Source organism: Lepisosteus platostomus, chromosome 14 (genome assembly GCF_059453375.1).
Source record: "Lepisosteus platostomus isolate fLepPlt1 chromosome 14, fLepPlt1.hap1, whole genome shotgun sequence".
NCBI classification, from domain to species: Eukaryota; Metazoa; Chordata; class Actinopteri; order Semionotiformes; family Lepisosteidae; genus Lepisosteus; species Lepisosteus platostomus.
Genome location: NC_142624.1, coordinates 38,435,520 through 38,459,381, shown reverse-complemented (window position 1 = coordinate 38,459,381; position 23,862 = coordinate 38,435,520). Strand labels below are relative to the sequence as shown.

The window sequence follows — 23,862 nt, the reverse complement described above, 5'->3', positions numbered from 1 at the left end:
TAAATCGTAAAAGAAGTCACCGTGGAAACAAAAAAATAAAAGCATCAGCCAAATGCGGTTACTGAATAACAATACACCCTACTCTAAATACAATCCATCTGGTTTTCATTAATGTTCGCAGACACCAACCTTACGTTAATGATACTAATGCTGTGAACACCTGCTAACAAAATCAAATCAAATAAAAAAGGAGCATGAAGCCGCTCACCATACGCGGTCATCGTCCCGACGTAGGGCCCGTCGACCACGTTCTGGTTTTCCTCCGCCAGGGCCTTGATGTAGCGCTTGCTGAGGTCCAGGATCTGCTCCCGGAGCATGGTGCTGCTCTCGTGCTGCGTGCGCTGCTGGATGGTGAAGTGCAGGAGCATCATGCCCCAGATGAAGCCGAAAGTCACCAGGAAAAACCCCAGCTTCTGGGAGGAGAGCTTCCACAAGTACACAGAGCCCATGGCTGAGAGTCGGGCAGGTGCAAAGAAACGGAACAGTTAAAATGGACAGGGCGCCGGAGAGGCCTGCCAGCTCATATCGCGCGTGTCCTGCAGGATCGACAGTGCTTCTCGCCACAAGGGTTTCTCACTGAACCACAGAATTCGCAGTCCGCCCCATCTGGCACTCAGATCGCCTCCAAGTCTTCATTCCGCTGAAAAAAAGAGGGCGGGGGAAAAACATCTTAATAATGAGTCTAGTTAAGCAAATCAATAAGACACCTGTGATTAAGCTAGACCAGCACCCCAAAAAAACAAGCACTCATCTCCGAATAGCACGAAGCTACTTCCTGCACACGAAATATAATTCAAAGATGCAGCGCAGCCCTCTGCTTGAATAAGCCAGCAGCCATTTCACTCTGCAACTCGCAGCTGGCAGCCCACTGAAGCCCAGCAGTGTGAGCCTGGCCAGTACCTGGAGACCTCCTGGGAAAAACTAAGGCTGCTGCTGGAAGAGGTGTTAGTAGGGTCAGTAGGGGGCGCTCACCCTGCGGTCTGTGTGGGTCCTAATGCCCCAGTATAGTGACGGGGACACTATACTGTAAAAAGGCACCGTCCTTCGGATGAGACGTCCTGACTCTCTGTGGTCATTAAAAATCCCAGGACATTTCACAGAAAGAGTAGGGGTGTTACTCCGGTGTCCTGGACACATTTCTAATTGGCCTTTACCAATCATGGCCTCCTAATAATCCCCATCTCTGAACTGGCCTCATCACTCTTCTCTCGACCCCGCTGAGAGCTGGTGTGTGGGGAGCATATTTGCCCCTCATCCAGGTGGGGCTACACACTGGTGGCGGTGGAGGGGAGTCCCCATGACCTGTGAAGCACTTTGAGTGGACTGTCCAGAAAAGCACTGAGAACCGACGGTCACGGAAATGCTGTGGCTAATACTTTTATAAGGAAGAAACTATGGCATTCCTAGTTCCCCCTTTCTGCTCTGCAAATCTGGGCCTTTCTTTTAAAATCCTTGCCAGACTCCCACCTGCTCAGGCATGCTTTCTCCACAGAATTATCTACAGTGCTGTTGGAGCCCTGGAAGCTATTTTAAACAAAAAAAAAAACAGCCTGTTAAGAACTGTCCACCATTTAGAAAGGAAAAGTAAAAAGTAAAATGTTGCTGAACTCAAGGGAGAGCACTAACAGGCCAACATTTAGAAAGGCTCCATCTGGCAAAACCTAGCAAAAGAGATATTATTCTAAGTCATGAAAGTTATTTCCTTCAGTGGTTTCTTAAAACTGAAAACACTGGAGCAGAGATGGAAAGCTGAGGAGCAGGACCGCTTATGGTTAGCTGGGAATTGTAAGTGTGTACACAGAAAACATGAAATACTATTGTTTCCTCGGAATGGCGAATCTGACATGTGGCCCGCATGCACGGAGAATGTCTGTGTAGATCGTCACAATCAGCAGCTGACACGTGCTGCACCATGTGATGATACCGTCCTGCCCAAGAACCTGGTTTTCTGTCCCCATTTCTGAGAAAATAATCACATCTTAATGTTCCTATCCCAAAGCAAATGATGCGATCTGAATATTCTACAGACAGCAGTATCACATCGCTGGGGAGCTACAGTACAGCACTACGATCTGCTTTTGTTCAGCACAAAAGCAGGAAATACCTTTCACCTTATCGCCAAGCAGAAGCAGGGAAATGTGAGGACTGGACTTTTCCCTTTATGAGCAAGAGAGTTCTAACCTAAATTAAGACGGTAAACAACAGATAGGCAAGATTGCAAGATAAAAACATATAAAAGCTTATTTTATCCAAAACCGTAACATGTTCTACAGCAAGAGTGGCTGCACCTCTGTTTCCCGAGGGACAGGTATTGCACGTATCTGTTCACCTGTGATCTGTGGTGAAGCTCAGGAGAGAAATAAAGAGCGACAACAACAAAAGCAAAAATGAAAAAGATGGGTACTGAAATGGAATCATGCCCCAGGGTTGTAGAATTAATTACATTTGAAAAATAATTCTCTTCACTTTAAAAATCATTTGCTTTCATAGAATTCTTGGCCCAACCTATGAAACGGGGGAAAAGAAAAGTCCAGTATTGTTAATCTGGTGAAAACAATTTGCCATTTGTACCTAACTGAACCAAACACACAACACTGGGGGAAGAGCTGTGTAGAATTCTATTCATTGTGCTTATCCAGCTAAGTCAGATTAAGAAATAACACTTGAGAACTCTCAGTCACGCCCACGTAGCGGTTTCTCTAATTTCCTGAGAAGTGCCGACAAGCCAACGCCAACTGTTCTCCTGTTTCAAACAGTCAACTGGGCGCCCTCCCAGCCTCCACCCCGAAACCATCACCCAGAGAGCGAAACTCCTGCACTTCATCCTGGAGGAAATGTCTCAGTCCGAATGATGGCAAACCCACAAATTGCCAAACAAACCAGGAAATTCTCAAGGGAAAAAAAAGATTGTTTAGCATTTATAAGGAAATTGGGAATATCTGGCCTTCACAATTAACATTGCCCTTGATTAGACTGTGCCGACTGCAGAGCACACACTCTCTGGCTCTGGTGTAAGGAGTCTAAAGAACTGGGGCATGCTTGTGGCTTGCTTTTTCAACATCTTTCTTCAGCTTTTGTTCACAGGGTAACTACCTGTCTTGTGTGCCAGCTCAGTTACTAATGCTCCTGGACACCAGTCCTACTGTGACTGCTGCCAGTCTCATCCTTGAGGTTACTCAAAAGAGCTAGGGAGTTGAGCCAAGAACTATTGATTAATTTATAACTGAAGGAATACTGTCTGCATTTGTTAACTTATGTTAATAGTTCTTTAGCCACTAAAATATGTACCCTGTATTCATGTTTCTGGGGTCAACCCTGAAACCGACTAAGACTAATTCATTTCTGCAAAACCCTTTCTCATGCAGCACCAGTCTCTCCTTTATGCATTCAGTGGAGAGAGAGGCAAGCTTTCTTCCTTTCACATATTTTTAATTGAGAAAAAAGCCTGTTTATACAGCACAATCCTTCAGCTTGAAAGACTTTGAGACCATTGGTTAAACCTTTTGGAACAAATCGTCTCAGCAATTAATTGATCTTTTTTAAGAGGCTTCACCTGGCTCCCTTCTGCTGCCAAGACAGCGACTGTAGCCAATCCAACCCGCTGTCACGATGTCAAGATGACATCTTATCCTGCAATAGTGAGACTCCAGCCATCAGCTCATCCCTTTCTCCAGGACAATGACTAATCCCTCAAGACTTGGGTGGTGTGTTCTACTTTGTGAAGCAATTTCTCACTATTCCAGCTGATCTGCTGTATAGTGAGGCTGCTGGTGCATAAAATTTGATACCCATCACCCATGTGGGGGCACTACAGAGGTGAGTAAAATAGGTCCCTTCCTACTGAATGTGTAAAGTAGTCTGATATGGGATGAAAAGTGCCGTATAAATGTTCTCATATCACTGGTGCTTTGGATTTCCATAACTGGACTACAGTGTTATACACCGCCTTGACTTAAAGTCAACAAGAGACAGAGATCATGTTTTATATGATATAGATATGGGACGTAATTACATATATATTGTCAAGCCGCAGTGCTATACCACCTACATCACAAACACTGGCATGTTTTTTTTTTTACTTCTAGCATTTAAAGACTGCACAAAAAGTAGACTAAGTGGCATGATAGCTCTATCAAATGTATAAAGCTAAAAAAAAACAGGATAATAATACTGTATCAAATTGTTTTGTCTGACTTCCCTGACAATTTCCAAAGAACATAACAAGATCATGTTTGTTTTGCTGTTGCCTGTAACATGGCTGTTTTTAAAAGAATTAGCCTAAATGTCTTAACTTATCATAGCTGTTCACAACTTGGCATTTCCCTTACATTTCCCTATAATGCTTTACTGCAACCAGACCTCCGGGATCTTCACACCTAGGTGCTGAACAACATTTGCAGATCTGAATAATTTAAAAGCCTCTTCATTTAATACCTCTAAACAACCTTACACCCCACCACACACAAAAAATGTTTGTGAATTAATGCATTAATGTTTAATTTTGTGCACAGCACATGACTGTCCAATGCCACACAGGAGCAGGATGCAACAGACTTAAACCAGAGACACTCCTGATCAGCTGTAATTATCACACACTAAAGGAACTTCATCCTCCGAGCTAAACTAGTATTGTGCATCGTCCAAAGAGTACAAAAGCCTCTGGAATTAATTTGAGTATTTTTTTATCCTTCCCTGAGGGGAAGGAAGCAACAAAGTTCATTACCAGAAGAGTCTCAGGAAACATAAACCTAAATCATCAAAATCTTTCTCTTCATAACCAAGAGCTCAGAGCAAGTTGCTACTGTACAGCTTGAGTCTGTAACTGAAGCACTTACCCCTTTTCAGATGTAGTCTGAAACCATTACACTCCCTATCATTTCAGTGTCTATTCTCATGAGCTGAAGTACAGACACAAAGAGAATAATTCATCTGAGACACTGCATTTTCTTCTGCTCTCTTTTATCAGCTTTCTAATCCAATAATTAGAACGAACAAACAGAAAGAACAGGCCAGGAAAGCACCTACAACAAACCCAGGAACAGGAGGAAGCTGCAGAGTGCAATTCAAGCCTTCAGGAAAATGACATGGCTGATTATATAAAACCAGTGACATTGACTTCAGCGGCCTGGGAAAGTTCTGCAGTACGGTCATGTCTGAGATACAAGGCAAAGAACGTGCACTGCGTAGACAAAAATCAAGAATAAACATCCAAAACACGTTCAATTTAAACAGTGGGATAGAACTTTTGTATTGTATCTATGAGATTATTATGGTCTTCCAGGTCTAACACGTCACCTATCCCATCTTTCAAACTGCCCGCTCTTCGTGAGACTTCTGGAGTGAAACAAAATAAAAAAACCATTTCTTCACTCTGGAAAGGTGCAAGTTCATTCAGTGAATATGTAATTCTATAATAAAATACAGCTGGAGGTGAGATGTAAAAGTAAAAGAATTATACAACATGACTAAAAATGGTCTGGCTGGCAAAGATTAAGTGCTCAGAGAAAAACTGTGAAACCATGTACAGTACATGGTCTCAAAATCTGAAAATTAACCAACCCCAACCAGCAAGCAAACCTAAAGGGAACATGTAAAGTATGAAAGGCAGAAGCAAATCCGAAGACACTAGCACTGCTAATGAATTCCACTTCATGTCTCGAGAGACTGTTGTTCTGTTGTTTTGACAGGAATGCAGACAAGAGCCGATCCTTCACCTTCGGCAGATCACAGTCAACACCGCTTCTGAAAACACCTCCTTGATTACCAGCACCACGGCAAAACACTGCAGCAGCATTTTCACCGTGGTGACAAAACAACACTTACTGCAGCTTACCTCAGCCTAGACAGTACACCTACCGGGAGCGCGTACAACAACACAACTCTGAAAGTGTCCGAAATCAATTTATCCTCCTTTAGCCTTCCAGGAAAATGGGTTTGGTGGATGAACTGTTAGAAGAGTTAGTTTGCTCACAGCTCAACACACTTCATTCTGAACTTCAGTTCTACACCACAAGCCTGTCATGAATCCTCAAGTCACCCTCCTGTGGTCACCAGTGCTCTTCCATCTCCCTGGACTGGATGTGTCAAGATGTCCACCCAGGGAGACCACGTGACAAGCTTCCGCTGTGGCAAACTGACGCCCACGCTCCTGACACAAACCTTTCACATTGCTCTTGCACCCTGCGTCCTCTTGTCTTGGTGGGCTTGTTTGTTTGTTTCTGCGGGCTCTGGGGATGGCAGCGGAGGGAAGGAAACTGGACCCGCTCCCCATTTCCTCTCCAAAGCAAGAAGAAAGCCCAGAACTGGAGGCAGCAGCCTACAGAGCAGCAGGGGCAGCTTCCCCGAGCGGAGGGGACGGCAGTGAGCTCTGCGCCTGGGGCAAGGGCGGGGCACCTGAATGGCCAGATGGCAGCTAGTCGCCAGCTCGTATCGAATCCGGACGGTCTCCTGGGCGAGCAATGAGCACAAAACGACAGCCTGAACATGCACAGCTAAACGGTAAAAGCTTCGGTGCACAGGGTGCAGGGAGTCACCAAGGCAGAGGAGCGATCAGGATGAAACCTTTGCAGCATGGGCTCAGCTCTGACACTGAAAGGGTGCCCAGGAGGGAAAGAGCCCCTGTTCTACAGGGGGACAGAGGAGCCGGCCAGACCCAAAGGGCTAATCTATCAGGGAGTATTTTGATGAATGTAAGGGGTGGCATGGTAAGGGGTTCGACAAAGGGTGGGGATGCAAGACGAGGGTCTACTAGCAAAGGTCAGTCCCCATATTCTAGTTTTGGAATGGGTCACCTCAGTACTCTGCTATAGGAATACCTGACTACAGTGTCCCTGTGTGCCATTCTTTCATCAGATGTGGAGAGGGCATTTGACTGGCTCGAGTCAGGTCTGAGTTCTACATGCCTGAGATTAGGTTTCATCAATAAGATCATTTTATGCACTGATCCTTCACCAATGGCTCTGTAGCTCTGACAGTTATCAATCCACTACTTCTGCTCCTTTTGCAGTTAATAATTCTCAACTCTGCATATTGCTCCATGCAAATGTATACTGTTACATGTAGATCGTGCCTCTCAACCTTGCCAGAGCTGCTAACTATTGTTAATGATTTTTTATCAGGGCATGAACTCAATTGGTCCAAGTCTGCGTTACTGCCATTAAGAAAGCCAGCCTCCCTCTGAGCACATCATTGGTCAAACACTTCAGAAACCTTGGCCAGATTTACTCTTCTATACATGCCAACAAGGTGAACAATTCAAATAGCATTTTTAAAGAGACTTAAAGACATGGACTGAAGACCCAGACTGCTTCCAGTTCTCCACTCTACCGCTAAGGGGAGTGGCTTATCTTTTAAAAAAATCCATTGTAATTTGCTGGGGGAAATTTGATTAAGAAAATTTATAATTATTATTATTATTTATGAAGATATTAGTTCATGAAGATCACTCACTATCACAGGCATGTATATTTTAGAATTTTCCTAAAAATAATATGGGCAAAAAGGAAGTACACTGCTCATTCTATATTAAATTAAATGCACTTTAACCTAAGTCTCTCCTCAATCATGAAACAGTATTAATCTTGACAAGCTTTGCATGTTTTTGTAATGCAGGGGCAAAGACATCTGATTGATAATTAACTTTATAGTTTAAAACAGAAAAACAGTTGAAAACAGAAAAGGCTGCGTAGCTGCCAACTGAGTGAGTAATGAATGCATTTCAAAGTACATTCTGCAGTATTCACTTCCTGACAAAAGGGCCCTAGCAATGAGGAATTCAACAAATACGAACACCAATATTTTAGAGTGCTCAAAAACCTAAAGAAATTAGAATATATGAATGATATATCTACTGAAAAAATCTTGCAGATACCCATAATGTGGTATTCAGAAGAGTGACATCGTAATATTACTATTAATGTGAAAAAAAGCTAAACCTGCAGCATGCTGAGAAATTGTTTAGGGACATCATATGAAAAGAAAGGGCAAATGCACAGAATAAAGCTCTGGCCTGCTGTTACATAAATTCTTGCGAACACGTGCCTACATGTGTAAAGAGAATCAGGATCTGTAGAAAAGGCTGATCTTCACTTGCACTCCTACATAAATGGGTCATGTTTCTTTTTATAGAATCTGTTTTTCTTCAAGCACAAATCAGGCATAATCGTAGTGGATTTGACACTCTTAACATTGCTGATCAAGATTTTATGTCAAACTAAATTACTGCAATTTTGCAATTTGCAGGAGAAAAAAGCACTTTTTGACGAGAAGTAATTACAAAAAAGAGTACAGATGAAAAGCAGTAACTAGATTTAAAGACAATGCTGAACTGTCTCCTCCCTATTTCTACCTAACTTTCTATCACTGTCATTTCACTTATAACACTGCTCATAAGTAATCAACTCATGAAGATGGGAGATTATTAAATATGTAATATGTTATAAATACATGATCGCCAAATCACCAGACCCCTAAGGTTTTCCCAGCTACAGAGCTTAAGATGTACACAGCTTCTTACCAACACAGACTCCAAACAATGGAACATAAAATATTATTCATTCAACATCACATTGCAGATTTGGCACAAATATGGACTAAGATATTTTCTTTACAACACCGATTAAACAGACCACAGTGAATACGTCTTTTTTTAAGAACAACTGCAGGAAAAAAACAATAGATGCAAATAATGTATTCATGGAAAAAATAAAAGGGTGCACAAACATTTCCCCACAACACAACAAGAGGACATCCAGTCAGTACATGGGCGTTTTTTTTATTCTGTTAGTTCAGGGAAAGGCAATTATTGTGTCTGTGACAAATACAAACGCTGCTGTATTTGTCTGATGATCAGGAAAGACAGATAAACAAACCTTGTAAGTAGGTAAACTGCTTGGAAAACAAAGCAGTTTCATTAAGCTTCTCTAGGATATAGAATATGATATAAAGTAATGGCAATGAAGCTCTCAGGGGTATAAGATATTTAAGATGGAGCTTCTGATTATATTTTCCTTAGCATTTCAGGTTTAATGCAGACAAAAAATGAGCAATGTCAATCTACTGAAAGATGTGAGAGAGATACACAACCAAAACGAAGGGTCAGCTTAATGACCAAACCTGCCCTTTTTTGTGCTGTGTGCCCTTTGTATTTACTAAAAGTAGACTGAAACTGCAGATCTCTCCTGAGGTGATCAAAGACATCCATCTGACATCGTTGCAAAAACAAGCGAAGCACACAGCAGACAGCAAGATATCTTCAAGGTCTCTATATTTGCATCCATTTGCATCATATTGACATAATTTTGTCATGTGCACCTATACTGTACTTACAGAATTAAAGATTCCAAAAACTGAGATATTTAACAGAACAACCACCTTTTAGAATCACTTTCGAATTTGAACTGAATTTCTTAACTGCTCTGAAAAGAGTTATAAAAACCATAAAGCCCCCTTCACTACAGGTTATATCGAACACTAACATATTCAAAAGCATCTTTTTCCAGAGCATTTCTACTGGAAAAACTTCAGAACCGTTTCTACCAGCTAGAGTTCAAGAAGACTTGCATTTTGAGTTTGAGATATACGCACAACTGTTAAACCACATTTGATTTAGTTAACAGATAATATTCTGCTATGCCCACAGCTGACATTCAAAGGGCCCCTCAAACAGTTTTAACAATCTCACAGTCATTTTTCTTATCCTCTGAAAAACTCATGGATCCCCTAAGGTTTACAATTACTTTCTTCCATTTTGGAAGAAAAGCAAAAAACTTTCCACGATCAGATTCTTTGCCTTGTACTGACACTGCCTCAGGGGTTTGACAAAACCTGGGCAAGGGCTATCACACACTCTTCTCTGGACTGGTACCACAGGAGCAATATTCTTTCTATAACACAATTACCACAATTGTACACAATAATGTAAATAAGGCCTCACTACTGTGTTACAGAATTTCAACATAGCATCGCTTGATTTAAATTCTACACTTCTATCTTTTTTTAATTGCTTACCCACTTACACTCTGCTTTAATCTCTTCTTCGCAGACTTGTAGTCCATCAGGTACGTACTGTTGCAACATAGTTTCTAAAGATCAACATCCACCCTGCACCCGGTGCAGTGAATATAGGAAAATCAGTGAGGCAACAGTGTACAGGATGCCTTGCACATTCGTTTTTTACTCGCACTCAATTTAAAGAAACCAACTGTTCTATAAACATGGGCTTTCTAGTGGTGCAATATTTCATTGTGACATATTACAAGAAAATTCCAGGGGAAAAGCGGCCGACGCTTTTCTTGTTATTGTTTTATATTCCACTGATCGTTGGAACGATATCATGAAGCTTCACGCAACAAAACACCAGTAATATCATGGGATTTGAGATGAAAGTAAACAAAGTTTGAACGTTGGTTTTATTAGGGCTGCCAGATCCATTTCATTGTGTTATAGTACAGCTATCAGTACTTAAATATTTAATTGACAACATGAAAACTCCTCAACTTTGCATGTCTAGGTCTACTGCTTGTTTTTAATGTGCATTTATTTCCTGTTGTGTTCATTTTGGGGCGTTTTCTATGGTGGTACCAAAGACAAATTTCCTCTCTTTTGGATGTTGGCCTGAGCCCAACAAGAAGGCCAAGATGGTGGCGAGCAGCTTGCTGTGCCATCATCACTGTCTCACAAACACACAGAAAGGATGACAACAGGATGACCTGGCAACAAGAGGCGTCCCCCGGGGGCACTGGCTAGTTAGCACAGTCATGCTTTGTACACACAATCCAGTTTGCACTCCAGTGCAGTTTTCCTTAAACATCCTTTATCAGCAAAGTTGCCAAGAAACACGAAATGTTTTCACACCAGTCTGAAGAAACACATTCTTAAGACATTCATGCAGAAAATCATAAATGTGAAAGGTTCCTGGTATACTTCTATTTCAGGTAACCAGCACAGAAGCTTGTTTTTGTTTTCAAGCAACAGAAAGGATAGGCTAACACTGGCCCCATTGTTTAAGCAGAGTAACACCATTAATGTATTTTGGGGTTTTGTTCACTCCTCAATGAAAGCAGTAAAAATGTCTAAAGTGATATCACTCATAGGGCAGCTCCCTCCCATGTTGTGCAAGATCAAAGCAGAAGCTGCTTAAGGTCCAATCATTTTTCATTTCAGTAACACGTTTAGTTTGGTAAAATAGTTTCTGGTTACTTTTAATCATAGTGGGACTTATTGAGTCAATTTACCCTGTACCTACTTGCACAGCTGATCACTCGACTCATCAGTGAGTGAGAGGGACGTTAAAGTAGGCACTGACCTTTAAAGAGCTGGCTGAGAAGTCTGCTGGAGAAATCTTTTTTTCTAAAGTCACTCTCTGAACCATACAGTTCTTTGTGGAGTCTTTGCACAGTTTTGGAGTCTGCTTTGCACAGTATGTTTTTAAAACCTGTACACAACTTTCAGCCCTGTCCAACAGACCTGCTCTCTCCTCGCGTACAGGGCTGGGTATGTGCCGAGGGGAAGCCCACAGAGGTCTGAGACTGCTGCGCACTGCACCAAGCTCTGATATCTGTGGGCGCGCTTCAGACACGTGACGGTCACGCCTGCCCGTCTACCACACTCACCACACAGCCCCCATTTACTGGAGATCAGCAGCACTAACAGGAAAAGCACAACATTAACGCCCATTAGAAAGGAATCTGAAATCCCCCTGCCTCTTTTCCCCTCTAAGAATGCCATCATTGCCTTCAATTGACTTCATCTACATCACTGGGAAAACATTTTTCCCTTTCAGAATTTACAAACTAATCTAATCCTGCATTTTAGGTGCTTTTGTTCAGTTTAAATATTAGGCTCTCAATTACTTAACAACCCCTAATACTGTCTAAGAGGTACTGTTATTTCTTCTCCTTCTCTTTTCCAAAGGGGACTATTATTTCACATCACACTGACTTTTCTCAGCTTTTATGATGTTTGCCATTGTGAAACAGTTTCCCTGTAGGGCTTTTGCCCAGTAAACCGAGCCCTGGGAATTTAGCTATTAATCTGTCACAGGCTCCGTCTGAACCCTATTAACCCCACATGCGGATTTCCTCGAGGGGAAGAGCTTGTGCTACACAACACAACGCACCATCAGCATGGCCCATCGACTACTGCGCTGCGCTCACCGAAGCAAGAAGCAGGAGAAGAGCACCTGAATTGTCTGAACCACAGCTACATGTGAGCAGCTTGCAAACAAAAATGCAATGAATACTGTACCTCTGTGATATTACTGCTTTGAATATTTCAGTTACAGGATTTATACATATTTTTACAGTGGCTCTTTAATCCACAGTCCTGACGGTTATTCACTGTAAGTAGCTCTAATGGCAGCTGAACTGTTCTTGCAGATCCTGCTCACAGACAGAAACAGGAGTACACAGCTGTAAAGAAAAGGCCAGTTCCATTCCCCCCTGCAAACGAAGTGCTGTTGGTACTCTGAAGGAGGACAATCAGCCTGGACAAATCCACTATACAAGAGCAATATACTGTACAGTATACAAACATACCTGACAAGCCCAGGTGTCCAGTCTGGGGAGACATCTACTCTAAATGGCTTTTTTTAAAGATTAGGATCACTTTTCAAGTATTTGCTTATCAAATAAGCAAGTAATTTTAAAAACCAAATGATCTTTAAGCTGCCTTATATAACCCAGCATCTGTTTGACCCATCATAGTTAAATTATACCAGGACTGTAGAACTGACTGTTATAATGGCTACCTACTGTACAGTATAACACCCACTGTCAGGCCATGATGCACAGTATACATCCTTCTGACCAGGCTGTAAATTCAAAATATACTGTAGATCAGACGTTATGCAGCCTCCGGCTGCTTTGACCACATAATGAAGAGCCCCGATACTGGGATACATTTACACAGACGTTTGTTCCACAATGTAAATAAATCATTGATCTCAGTGTGAGGTCAGCTCTTCATTTTCTCAGAACGAACAAGGCAGAACAGGACAGTTGTGGCGATCTGCTTCGGTATTCAGCGGAGCAGAAATAGTTCGCTGCAGTGCTCCTGGTGATCACTTTATTGCACAAACCCAAGATCAGAAGCGCCTGTCGCCAGCGAGGAGGGCTGCAGGTACTCCTGACCTGGAGGCATAATCCCACAGACTGCAGCCTCACACCCCTGGCTCCTCAGCCAAGCGCAGGCAGTGTCTGACCCTGCGGGTCCTCTCGCACACAGCTGGACGACCACTGACATGACACATCAGCTGCAGGGAAAACTAACCTGTCTCACAGCAGTCTAGACCCAGCTCAGGTTCCCTATTAGTGGGAACAATCCAGTGCCTGGTGAATTTTCCTTCACTCCGAGAGGCACATCAAGGTATCAGAAAAGCGATGTCTCTATGAACACTTGGCTGCCACAACAGGCCAGTTATCCCTACTGTAACAGAGAAGCCTTCTGCTTGAAATCCCCAGATCCAGTAAAAGTAGCTTTATTATTTACTATGGGCGGAAAAAATGTAATCCTAAAGGTAAGGCACATGCAAAACAAACCAACTTATTTACTGCACCGATTGTCAGCTTATCTAAAAACACGACACACTTCATATTCATTAACTTTTCAGGCGTATTTAGTAATCCGGAGAAACGCCATGCTGCAGGGCTTGTTTGCAGTCTCCCTGGTTTGAAGAACAGCAGAAAAATAACAGCTGATGGTTTATCTGTTTCACTGCAAATGTTTTACAGGCAAATCTCTGCCTCCAAGATTACAGGGCCAGTTGTGTTGTGTGTACTTTATGATGAGCGCATGCTGAAATGTGTTTAAGTGTACTTTTAAATGATGCCTTTAATTTTGAGGAACACACAATTTAAACGTGCGTGTTATTATAAGCACAGAAAGGAGATGTGTCTGGTTCTTCAAAGCCAAGAAAAAGCTTTCATTTCAAGAAACCATTCATGGTATGCTGAGCGACGTGCAGTACCCTTTTAATTAATTCCAAAGTAAAGAACGGTTGCGAAGTATAGAAATCCAAGTGACATTTAAACCATTTACAACAAACTCTAACAAATTTGTTTAAGACCTGTAAGATTGCGATTTGAAGAGAAAAACCCATTGTACCATTGATAAACATGAGTTAAAACAATCACCAAGTGAGAGTGATTAATAGCTTCTTATATTAATTGCAATGACTATAACTCATTCAAATTGTTTAATTAGATTAATTGAGAAGAAAAGCTACTAAAAACACAGCATTATCCAAGCAACAGCAAAAAAAAAAAAACAGGACAGAGTTCCAGAAACGTGGGACATGCATAACTGACCACCAAAGACATACTCTACTGACTCAGGAGAGCCTGACTAACCTGGCTTCAAACCCGAAACCTCACAATGCAGATATAGATATAGCTATAGGATCTGACCAGGTAAATAGGCTGAGAATCTACCATTTACAATGATGACCTGGAGACTCATTTAATCAGGAGGGCTGACTCGAGCGAAATCCCCACGGATACCACTGCAGCAGGCTCACCCAGGGGCTGCCCTTCCCGGTGGGAGTCAGGAACACCACCCACCCTTCCCCAGCACTGCCACATGTTCCGAGTTCGCCTTCGGAGAGATCCATGTGGCTTTGTCTCCTGTGCATTACTATCAGGGACGGAAGTCTCTGACTCTCCATCAGCATTTTTCACTGTCCTTTTGTTCTAGATTAAACTATTTTAATTACATGATTGGACACGCTGAAGTATTGTACAGTGGACGTAAAGCCTTTACTTTAAACCCACCATTTGCAGAATGGCGGTAATTTTCCTTCATTGCTTTGTCAGTGTTATAATTAACCCGTTTTTGATGCATTGATTGTGTAAGTATTGTTTAGATCGGTTCTGAGGTTTGGAAAAGAAAGCAGAGGTTATTTTGGTTGTTCTAATTTCCATGTGAATTTCAACAGCAACCCTGTGGTCTAGTGACAGTGGCTACATAAGACTGCACATTGTTGATCTAAGACTTTACAACCTAACGGCCCTGCGATCTACAGTAACGAAGTACTCGCCAGAGGCCGAACAACATCGATCTCTCCAGGCTGATACCAATACTGCCATTTTCAAAAGCCAGCAGCCCAAAGCTTCATAAACACTACTCTATTAGATGGCTTAAGAAGACTTGGAGTATAAAAAATAACAACAACTAAATGCCTAAGAACGCAAACCCTCATATCTTTCAAAAATGAATATACTGTACTGTCATTGCAACTACATTCTTAACAAAATAAATCGCATCCTTTTGTGTAATGAAACTGAATATAAACTGAACTAAAATCCTTTTCAAGCACACTGAATACTTGGAATGTGTCAGATCACACACTTGCCCAGAACACTTGTTTATTCTAGTATGTCTGACAGTTTCGGTTAATTTTCCTCCACTTTGTACAGATGTACTGCTTTTCCCCCTGTCTTCAGTACCTGTGCTTCTATGTAGATACAGGGGTGATGGTTCAAGTTACAACAGACATCCACCTGCCCATTACAATTAAGCTCCTAATCCCTGGGCTGTCCTAATGAGCCTTCACACAGCACACCCTGACAGGCACAGGACACAGGCTGGGACACTGTGGAGGCATGAAACCTTGAAGCACAAGATGGACTTTTCCCCCCCAGACTCAACCCCAGGCAAGGTGTCATGTGATCATGTCCTTTATCAACAATCGAAGAGAGTCAGCCTCACCACTTGACCTCTTGAAGCAATTCAGAAATGTCACTGGTGTATTAGCATCTTGATCCTAAAGTTAAGTAATTCATTAACAAGACAGGTACTGACTGATATGTACAGTATATACTGTAGTAATGCTAATACTAGTGAATACGCTTTCAGGTGGGAACTGAGCATTTTAATTCCACATTAGGAACAGTTACTCAAAATTAAACATGCCCTTCTGCATAAAAGAATACTGACTCATTTTATAACTACTGTAATCATTATTTACTCAGTGGATTGTAGGCAATAAATAACCCATAATTATTTCCCTTCCTTTTCGAATCAGCATGTATTACTAATCTGGGACAACCCATTCTGGAAGCTGCTCTGAACCAGAAACACCTGTAATTTTAGGAGGATTGTGAGTGGGTTACTGATTCAATCACTCGCCAGACTAAACCACAGCGCAGCCCTGAATCTCTTCTGCCCTAAGCGAATGGCACAGCAAAACTGAAATCCTTTTTAGGTAGAAGGATGGGAAGTGAAAAAACCAGGCCCTCCTTGTGCTGGTGTCCATATTTCACGCACATGAGTGTTGGCCGCCAAGCAGATCGATCGACCGGCACAGTACAGTAGGTCTCGTCTCTCCAAATTTAATCAGAACCACAAATCACACATGCTTCGCTACCATTTTTCTAAACAGAGTCTCTCTCTCGCTGCAGCACGGTGAGCGGAGCATCAGCCAGAGTTCTGTTCCATTGCTGAGCGCAGTCAGAGAAACCTTTGAAAGGTAACCAAAGGGACCAGAAGGCACCGCGTTTTTACTCCTTTTTAGAGCTGCAAGCACTATTTAACACAGCCGTGTCAACTAGACAGAAATGCTTCGACTCTTTTAATCACTGAATGACTTAGTGTTCTGCTGCCTTGGAGAGCATCCATCAACCTCACTGCGCCATTCCCTCCATCATCTTTCTCCGTGCCTAGCGATGCAGCCAAACGATTTCTTGCCAGATGAACGTGCCACTGGAGTAAAACTCCTCTCAAGCAGATTTATAATCCCCTTGATGCTGTAGATCAAGAACTTGAAAGACTTCTTTATGAAATAAAAAGTGGATCAAAGCTGCACCCCCAAAGTGTAATTACACTGCCACATTATGAGTTAAGCCATCGCTGTCGATGCTTTCAAAGCAAGAATTTACTCCTTGAGGCCTCACAGCAGACAACAGCTACTGTACGATGAGAAGTCAAGAAGTGTCAGTGCGAGTTGGAGACTCGCAGCTACAATGCACTCGGACGCGAGAATAAACCTGATCCCTAAAAACAGGACATTTTGGAAAACAATAATCAAACTTAGCCTCTCTTTTAACAGACACAGGTTTGTTTTTGTTTATACCACTGTGCCATGTACAGTGTGTGTGTACTTTCAGAACAAAGAGAGATGTGTCAAAATATTTCTGTTTTGTTGTTAAATCACAGGGCACACACAATACACAATGAGACAAGTATCTGTGGTTTATTTCACAACAAAGCCTGTAATATGTTTTGAATCCTGGAATTTAGTAAAAATGTTAACATCCTTTTCACAACATTTTGCTACCATAATGATACCATTCAGTAAAGCTAGCAGAATAATGGAAGGGGGATTACTCAATTTTCTTTACTGCACTTAAAAAGAAAAGTCTGAGTCTATACCCCTAAGGTGTAGAGTACGTCATACTTTCCCAAGTTTCTTTTACATCCGATACCCTTTCTAGAAGATTCCTAAAGGCACAATACATTCCTTTCGGATTTCTCTCCCAAATTGTTCCTCTATGTACTGTAGCTACATCTATCAGATGGAGTATTTAAATTGTCCATTCCTCTCTAAGACCACTTTAGAAAACAAGCATGTAAAGGCATGTCTTGTGCAGGTTTATTTCTATTTCTTAGGTGACTTGGACCATTCACAATTAACACGTTGTGTTGTGGAACATTCTTTAGAAGATAAAACAGACTCACTACTGAACATAGATGATACAACCATTTTAGAGGAAACTGGATTTAAGACCTCAAGTGCAAATACTGTGAAACTGTAAAAAACAAAAACAAAATCTCCAGTGAAATGACTCATAAGAGAAAGTCAATGAGTGTTTGGACTTGAAATCCAGTCTTCTTTTTTCTACACAGAAAACTCTCACCATTTCTTCCTCAAAACTTGCTGGGAATTTGGCTGTGCTCCTTTCTGGTTCTGCTTCGTAGCTGACCATACCTGTCACATCTAAAGTACATGCAACGAGTGCACTCCGCTTCTTACGATCTCTCCACTGGTGTTCCCCACGGCTCATTCCTGGGTCCCCTACTGTTTTCTCGCTAAATGTCCTCCCTGGGTTCTTTCATTTCCTCCCACATAGAGTTTACAAAAACCCTATCCCTACCAATGCTATCAAGCTCATCTAAAATGTTGCCAAGTACCTTGTCATTTTTGTTACTTGCTTTTCTCATGCTATTTTACAATACTGCAGTCTTTCCACTGGCTCCCTATTGCTACACCTGTCCAATTAAACACCCTCATTATCACCTCTCTTTGTCTAGACCAATCTGCTAGTTCCCTGACCACTTTTCAGCACTTGTTCAATACTCATCTGCTTAGACAGCACCTGTGATCTCTCAGCTACATCCTTCAGTTACTCTCGCACGGCACTGCTCTGATGTTTTTTGGTTCTCAGACTAAAATTGGGAAACATAATTGGCCAATTTCATTTTTTATTCCCTGTAAAAAGTACCTTGCCACCAGGGTGTTTATATATATATATGCGCTGTGACCATGATATCTGCATACTGTTTAAGTCTTTCATGCAATAAAAACAAAGATATGTTCATTAACTGTAGACTTCCAAATATTTGCCAAAATGCATTCATTTTTCAATACCAATTGTAACTGTTTTTTACAGGTCCTTTCATTGAATAAATATTCTCAAATATGCTCTGAGTTCTCAAATAACTCTGCAGCACATTTCCAGGTACTCCAACAACATTCCCAATGGCCTCTTATGTCTTATACTGCTACAGATTTAATCATACTGTCACTCCTCTCTTACAGCATTTGACATCTGTTTGGCACAAAATTAATTCACTGCAAACAGTGCTGGTACACAAGTTAGGCATTAAGGAACTGTATGCCTTTCCCTTTCCATTGCGCAGAGTCAAAAAGCCCTGATTAAGAGGGTGACTACCAGGAGAAAGTCACCATTTTAACTGGTCAATAAATCACCTAACATTGTTTTAAAATGTCATAAAACACACTACATTATCAGCCCAGAGGGTCTAGCTGAAGATTATCTGAAGGTTAACTGCTCAGCACATTTCAGGAAAGTGACAATTTAATGAAAGTGACTAATAACACTGAAAAAAATTCTAAATAAAGCTGACAAATATGAATTCATAAAAAAACTGCTGTAATGTTAACACCCTTCCGCAAATAAAAGCATCATGTCTGCTCCTGCAGTACTGGGCACCTATTTATTGTGAACAAATTCCTCTTACGAAACGAGCACAACAGTTTCCTGTTAAAGGGAGAGGGAGTACAAAATCCAACGAGTGAAGCCCAACCTTGAGAAACATCTTCCTGCTGAATACAAAAAAATCTTCTTTCACTTAAAAACGAAGGGACATTTTTCTACATAAAAACATGCACTTCTGTACTGTGCAAGTGTCTAACGGCCATGAAAATGGCAATGTACAATTCTGCTATTATCAGTTCTTCACAAAAGTAAAAAAAAACATTTTAGAGAAAAAGCAATGTGAACTTCCTTGAAAGCAGAGGCACAGCTGAGAGTGAAACAACAAAACCAGTAACACATGATCGGCCACTTTGAGTTTCCACATCACTTGCAGACTACTTGTGTTTCAATGCAACTAATTTCAGCTCAGCCCGGCTTTTTTATATAAAAACAAATTCTTTTTTTCCCCCACCTTTACATCTAGAAGAGGAAGAGATGCATGTTTTAAATATAAACTCTCCGGCAGTCACTCATCAGCACACAGCACAAAAGAGCAATAATCATTACGATAATTCAATTTCTGAACTCAGGCAGGCCTAGTCACCTCCCTGATAAGACCAACTGTTTCTATCTTAATAAAACAAAGCATGTCTACTGTACTTATGTCTGACTCATAAAGCACACCCTAATTTTAAACAAATCAGAAACAGTAAAATACATTCATGTCTTATATTTTCACTATTCAGCAGTTATCTACCGCAATAATAAAACTGGAAATAAATGGAGATCTTTATGGAAACTAAACTGATAAAATAATATTATCCATCCAGCCAGCCATATTCCAACCTCTTTAATCACACAGCGTTGTGGACGAGCCGGAACCTATCCCATCAAGCAGGACAGGATACACCCGTGATGGGATGCCAGTCCATCACAGAGAAGACACAAGCACGCTCCCACCCGGGCCAGTTTTTACAGAAACGAACTGACCTACAGTGCCACTACGTCTCAGGACAGTGGGAGCAAACCCACGTGAGCATGGGAGGAGGACCGAAACTCCACGCCGACAGCACTCCAGGGCCTGGGCTGAACGCAGGACCCCAGCACTGCAAGGAAGCAATGCTTATCAGTGTGCCACCATGCTGCCCAAATATAGTATACAGAACATACGATAAATGAAGCGAATGATTTCTAACGATACAACTATGCCTCAAACAAATCAAACAAACTGATAAACTATGAGGCGAATCTAGGCCTCCTTATAAAAATGTCTGGATGTCAGCCTTAAGCCAAGTGATATACTGTATAGTAAAAGGTCATGATCATACAGTGAATCAGGATCACTGGAACAGAGTTCTGTCATGAAATTGGAACTTACCTCCACAGTAACCACTACCAAGCAGAAAGGTCCTATAACAGCAACAGCCTTCACAATCAGAGTTTAGGATCCTGTTTAATAGTGCTGTACCTTTCACTTTGTTAAACCAGTCACCTGTGACTCCGAAATGGAAGAAGCAGTCTGGCAAAAAGGATGGATGGAATAAACTCATTTAATCTAGTTCAACAGCAAATGTGTGTGAAGAAGTTATAGCAAAAATATTTTAAAACACAAGCACTTATTTACTGCCACGATATTGACGTGTCGCCGTCAAACAAAGCAAATTCGGAAAGTATTACAACCCTAACAAAACTTTCTTATCCTGCTGGTCTAACGGCCTTCGTCGGTTCAAACGCCTTTAGCACGATCACGCTTTGACATCTAACAGGAAACCTTTTCAATGACATTTGACCGACTCAAGTTTTAAAGTGGCAAATGCTTGTTTTTCCCCCACCCACAGTGCAATTCAGAGTTGAGGGAACGGTTCCTGTCATTTGCAAATAAGCAGAAGGATGCCCTAATAAATAAAACAAAATCGATATTTTATCATTTTTTAAAAGTGTTTTAAGTGTTTTTTTAAGTGCTGAGGCTTGCCGCCTCTTATAGCGATACTGCTTAATTTTTGACATGGCTACATTCTACAGTACGTCTGTACCTAGAAAGTCTGCATTCCAGCACCCAGAAACCTGCAAAGGAATTCAGCACATGATACAGGTTTGGTCTCCCTTTGAAGACAACTGCTGTCTTCTTATCCCACACAGTGTTAAGCGACAGAGCGATGTAGCAGGGCCTCGTGCTGGGGAGCTGGAGGGCGAGACCTCAGTCAGGGGTCTGGTAAGCTCTTCCCATATTCCGCTTTCCAGAGCGGAATTACTCAACAAGCGAAGCTACAACCCGAAAAAGATCTGTAAGGCAGATCCCACCCTGGCAAGCAAGGCCAGAAAAAAAATTAAAATAAAACTCGCTGCATTCAGAACACGAAGGTAAAGTCTTACTACTTACAGGTCAGTACATAGACACTCTACAGTACATACAGTACACACCCACACATGTATAACTATTCACACATAAATCTACCTATACATCTCAGACACTATTAATTAGCCTTCGTGCACTACATCCACAAAGCACCCAAAACGCACGTCATTGATCACCAAATCTGACAACACGTGTCTTCTGAATTATTTGACATAATGTATTTTTCTATTATCCCCGTATTTATAAACAACGATTCTCCATAAAAACCTGAACAACGACTGGAATAAACTCAGCAACCCCGGTTACCGAGGCCTCTGCTCACCCCGGACACTGGATGCACCGTGGACATGTCCCGCGGGCAGGGCGGAAAGGCAATACCGAAAAGCTCGTCTTTCGGCGTGAAAAGTTTTGAAGTTACCGATGAGGAAGGGGGAGACCAACGTTCAGCAGAGGACGAGTTCGCTACACAAAGTAAAGACGGGGAGAGGTTGCTCTCGCTGCGTGATACACGACGGCTGTCGGTCGGTAAAATTAAAAAAAAACAACGAACCGTATATCACTTTATTTTCACACTCACGGATTTTTTTTTTTGGTGGGGGACGTGAGCACAGGTGCAGCACGCATCGCGCACAAGGCGCAGACCGTCCCTTCGGACCGGGGTGAAACGATCGCCGAGATGTTATTAAGTAACACCGACCTTCAGTCGGCCGGTGTGACACACTGTATCTCACACACACACCCCCCCCCAGTCACTTCAATGGCAACATCGCGGCTGAGGTGAAACGAGCGCTCAGGGATTAGCAGAGCCAGCAGTTAGACAGCCAAGGAGATCCCAGACCGCTCAATCCCAACCAGACCGCCCTCCTGTTCACGTCTGCCCCCCCTTTTTTTAATAAAACAAAAACAAATAATAGTTAAAAATAATAATTCGGCGTAGAGAATGCCCTGCCTTCAATTGGGAGCCCCGCAGCGCACCGACGGGGCTGTATGAACGGGGTGGGCGCACACACTGCGTCTCTCCTATTCATGGAGCCGGGGCAGGGAGAGGTGGTGGTGGTGGGGGGAGAGAGGAAAGGACAGCCGTCCGACAACCGGGACCTACCTGTCCGGCAAGCCGGTTCAGTCCTGAAACCCCACGCTCGTCCGGATCCCGGAGCCCGGAGGGGCCCCCCTCCTCCACACAAAACAAAAACACGCCGAAGGAAGTTAAGAGGCTCCTGCTCCGCCAGACCGAGCGGCCGCCCTCTCCGCAGCAGCCGCGGTGACACACGGAAACCGGCTAGGGACCGTCGCGGTGGTGCCACTCGCGCACAAAAACGAAACGACAGCGGGGGGGCTCCCCCGGTGGAGACCATCCGCTGCTGCTCCTGCTGCTGCTGCTGCTGCTAAATCTTCACGCTTTTTTTTTTGTTGGCCACAGAAACAGACAACGGCAGTACCTGTGTGGGGAATAATGCGCGTTAAATAAACGCACCGGAATAACTGATGGTTTAATCGTCCGGTCGCAGTGGTTGGTTTTTTTCTTTTCGTTAGCGTTTTGCGTCACTTGGAAAAAAAAAAAACCCGAAAAGGAAAGTGACGGAAACGCCGCGGTCGTCGCTGTTGTTGGTATCCACACGGGGCAGCCGTGGGAGGGTTAGGTGGCTAGTTACGGTAGTCCCCGTCACTGATGGTCCGCAACTTCAGAGGGGAGAAAAATCGTCGGTTCTGTTTGTCGAAGCGCTTTTCATCACCGAGGACCCTCATGCAAACTTCCGATCCAAAACACGGGTGAAGTCATTGTCTCCGGAGGACAAAAAAAAACAACAACAACAAATTACAGAATTGGTTTTTTTTTTAGACAAAAAAACCTGACGATAATAGTGTTCTTCTCTTTCACGCCACCTCCCCTGTTGTACATCTACTGTGACACCGGACGCGGTTGTGTATTGCCCTCTGCCGAGCATTTTAATATTGTAATTTATTCACAGTTTTAGCTAGTATTATTGCATTAGTATTAGTAATACTGATATATTAGTATTAAATACATTGCATTAGTATTTCCTTTACTTTGGCTGTGTTTTCGTGTTTATTTTCTAACCCTTCATGTAAAATATTAATTTCCTTCTGTATTCAATGGCGCAAACGTTACCACCTCCGACCATGAAGGAAGCCCTTGCGATCGTTCTGCAAAGGTCACTGATGAGTGGCTTTCAGGGCTGCACCTTTTTCGTGCGCTACAAACCCGACAGCCCGTGGAGGAAAACGCCGTGTTTCTCACCCGCATCCGAAGAAGTGTGACGGAGAGGTTTCCTTGCAGATGGCGTGAACCGCTCGCCATCGGAGCAGAAGTTCGTCTTCCACATTAATATG

At 42.5% G+C, this 23,862-nt stretch overlaps 1 protein-coding gene across 2 annotated transcripts in view; it reads right to left on the bottom strand.

Moving 5' to 3' along the window:
* Positions 1-23,423, bottom strand: part of mgat5 (alpha-1,6-mannosylglycoprotein 6-beta-N-acetylglucosaminyltransferase) — a 103,843-nt gene extending 80,420 nt beyond the window's left edge. The window contains exons 1-2 of one of the 2 annotated variants that reach the window (XM_088606206.1): positions 22,613-23,423; positions 209-640 (exon numbers count right to left, since the gene is read on the bottom strand). In XM_088606206.1, the coding sequence (XP_088462332.1) occupies positions 209-449 (241 nt within the window). In that variant the 5' untranslated portion in view covers positions 450-640; positions 22,613-23,423. Of the gene's footprint in view, positions 1-208; positions 641-22,060; positions 22,084-22,612 lie in introns of those variants that run through there. The other variant, XM_088606207.1, reaches the window with a different exon arrangement.
* Between the last annotated feature and the right edge of the window lie 439 nt (positions 23,424-23,862).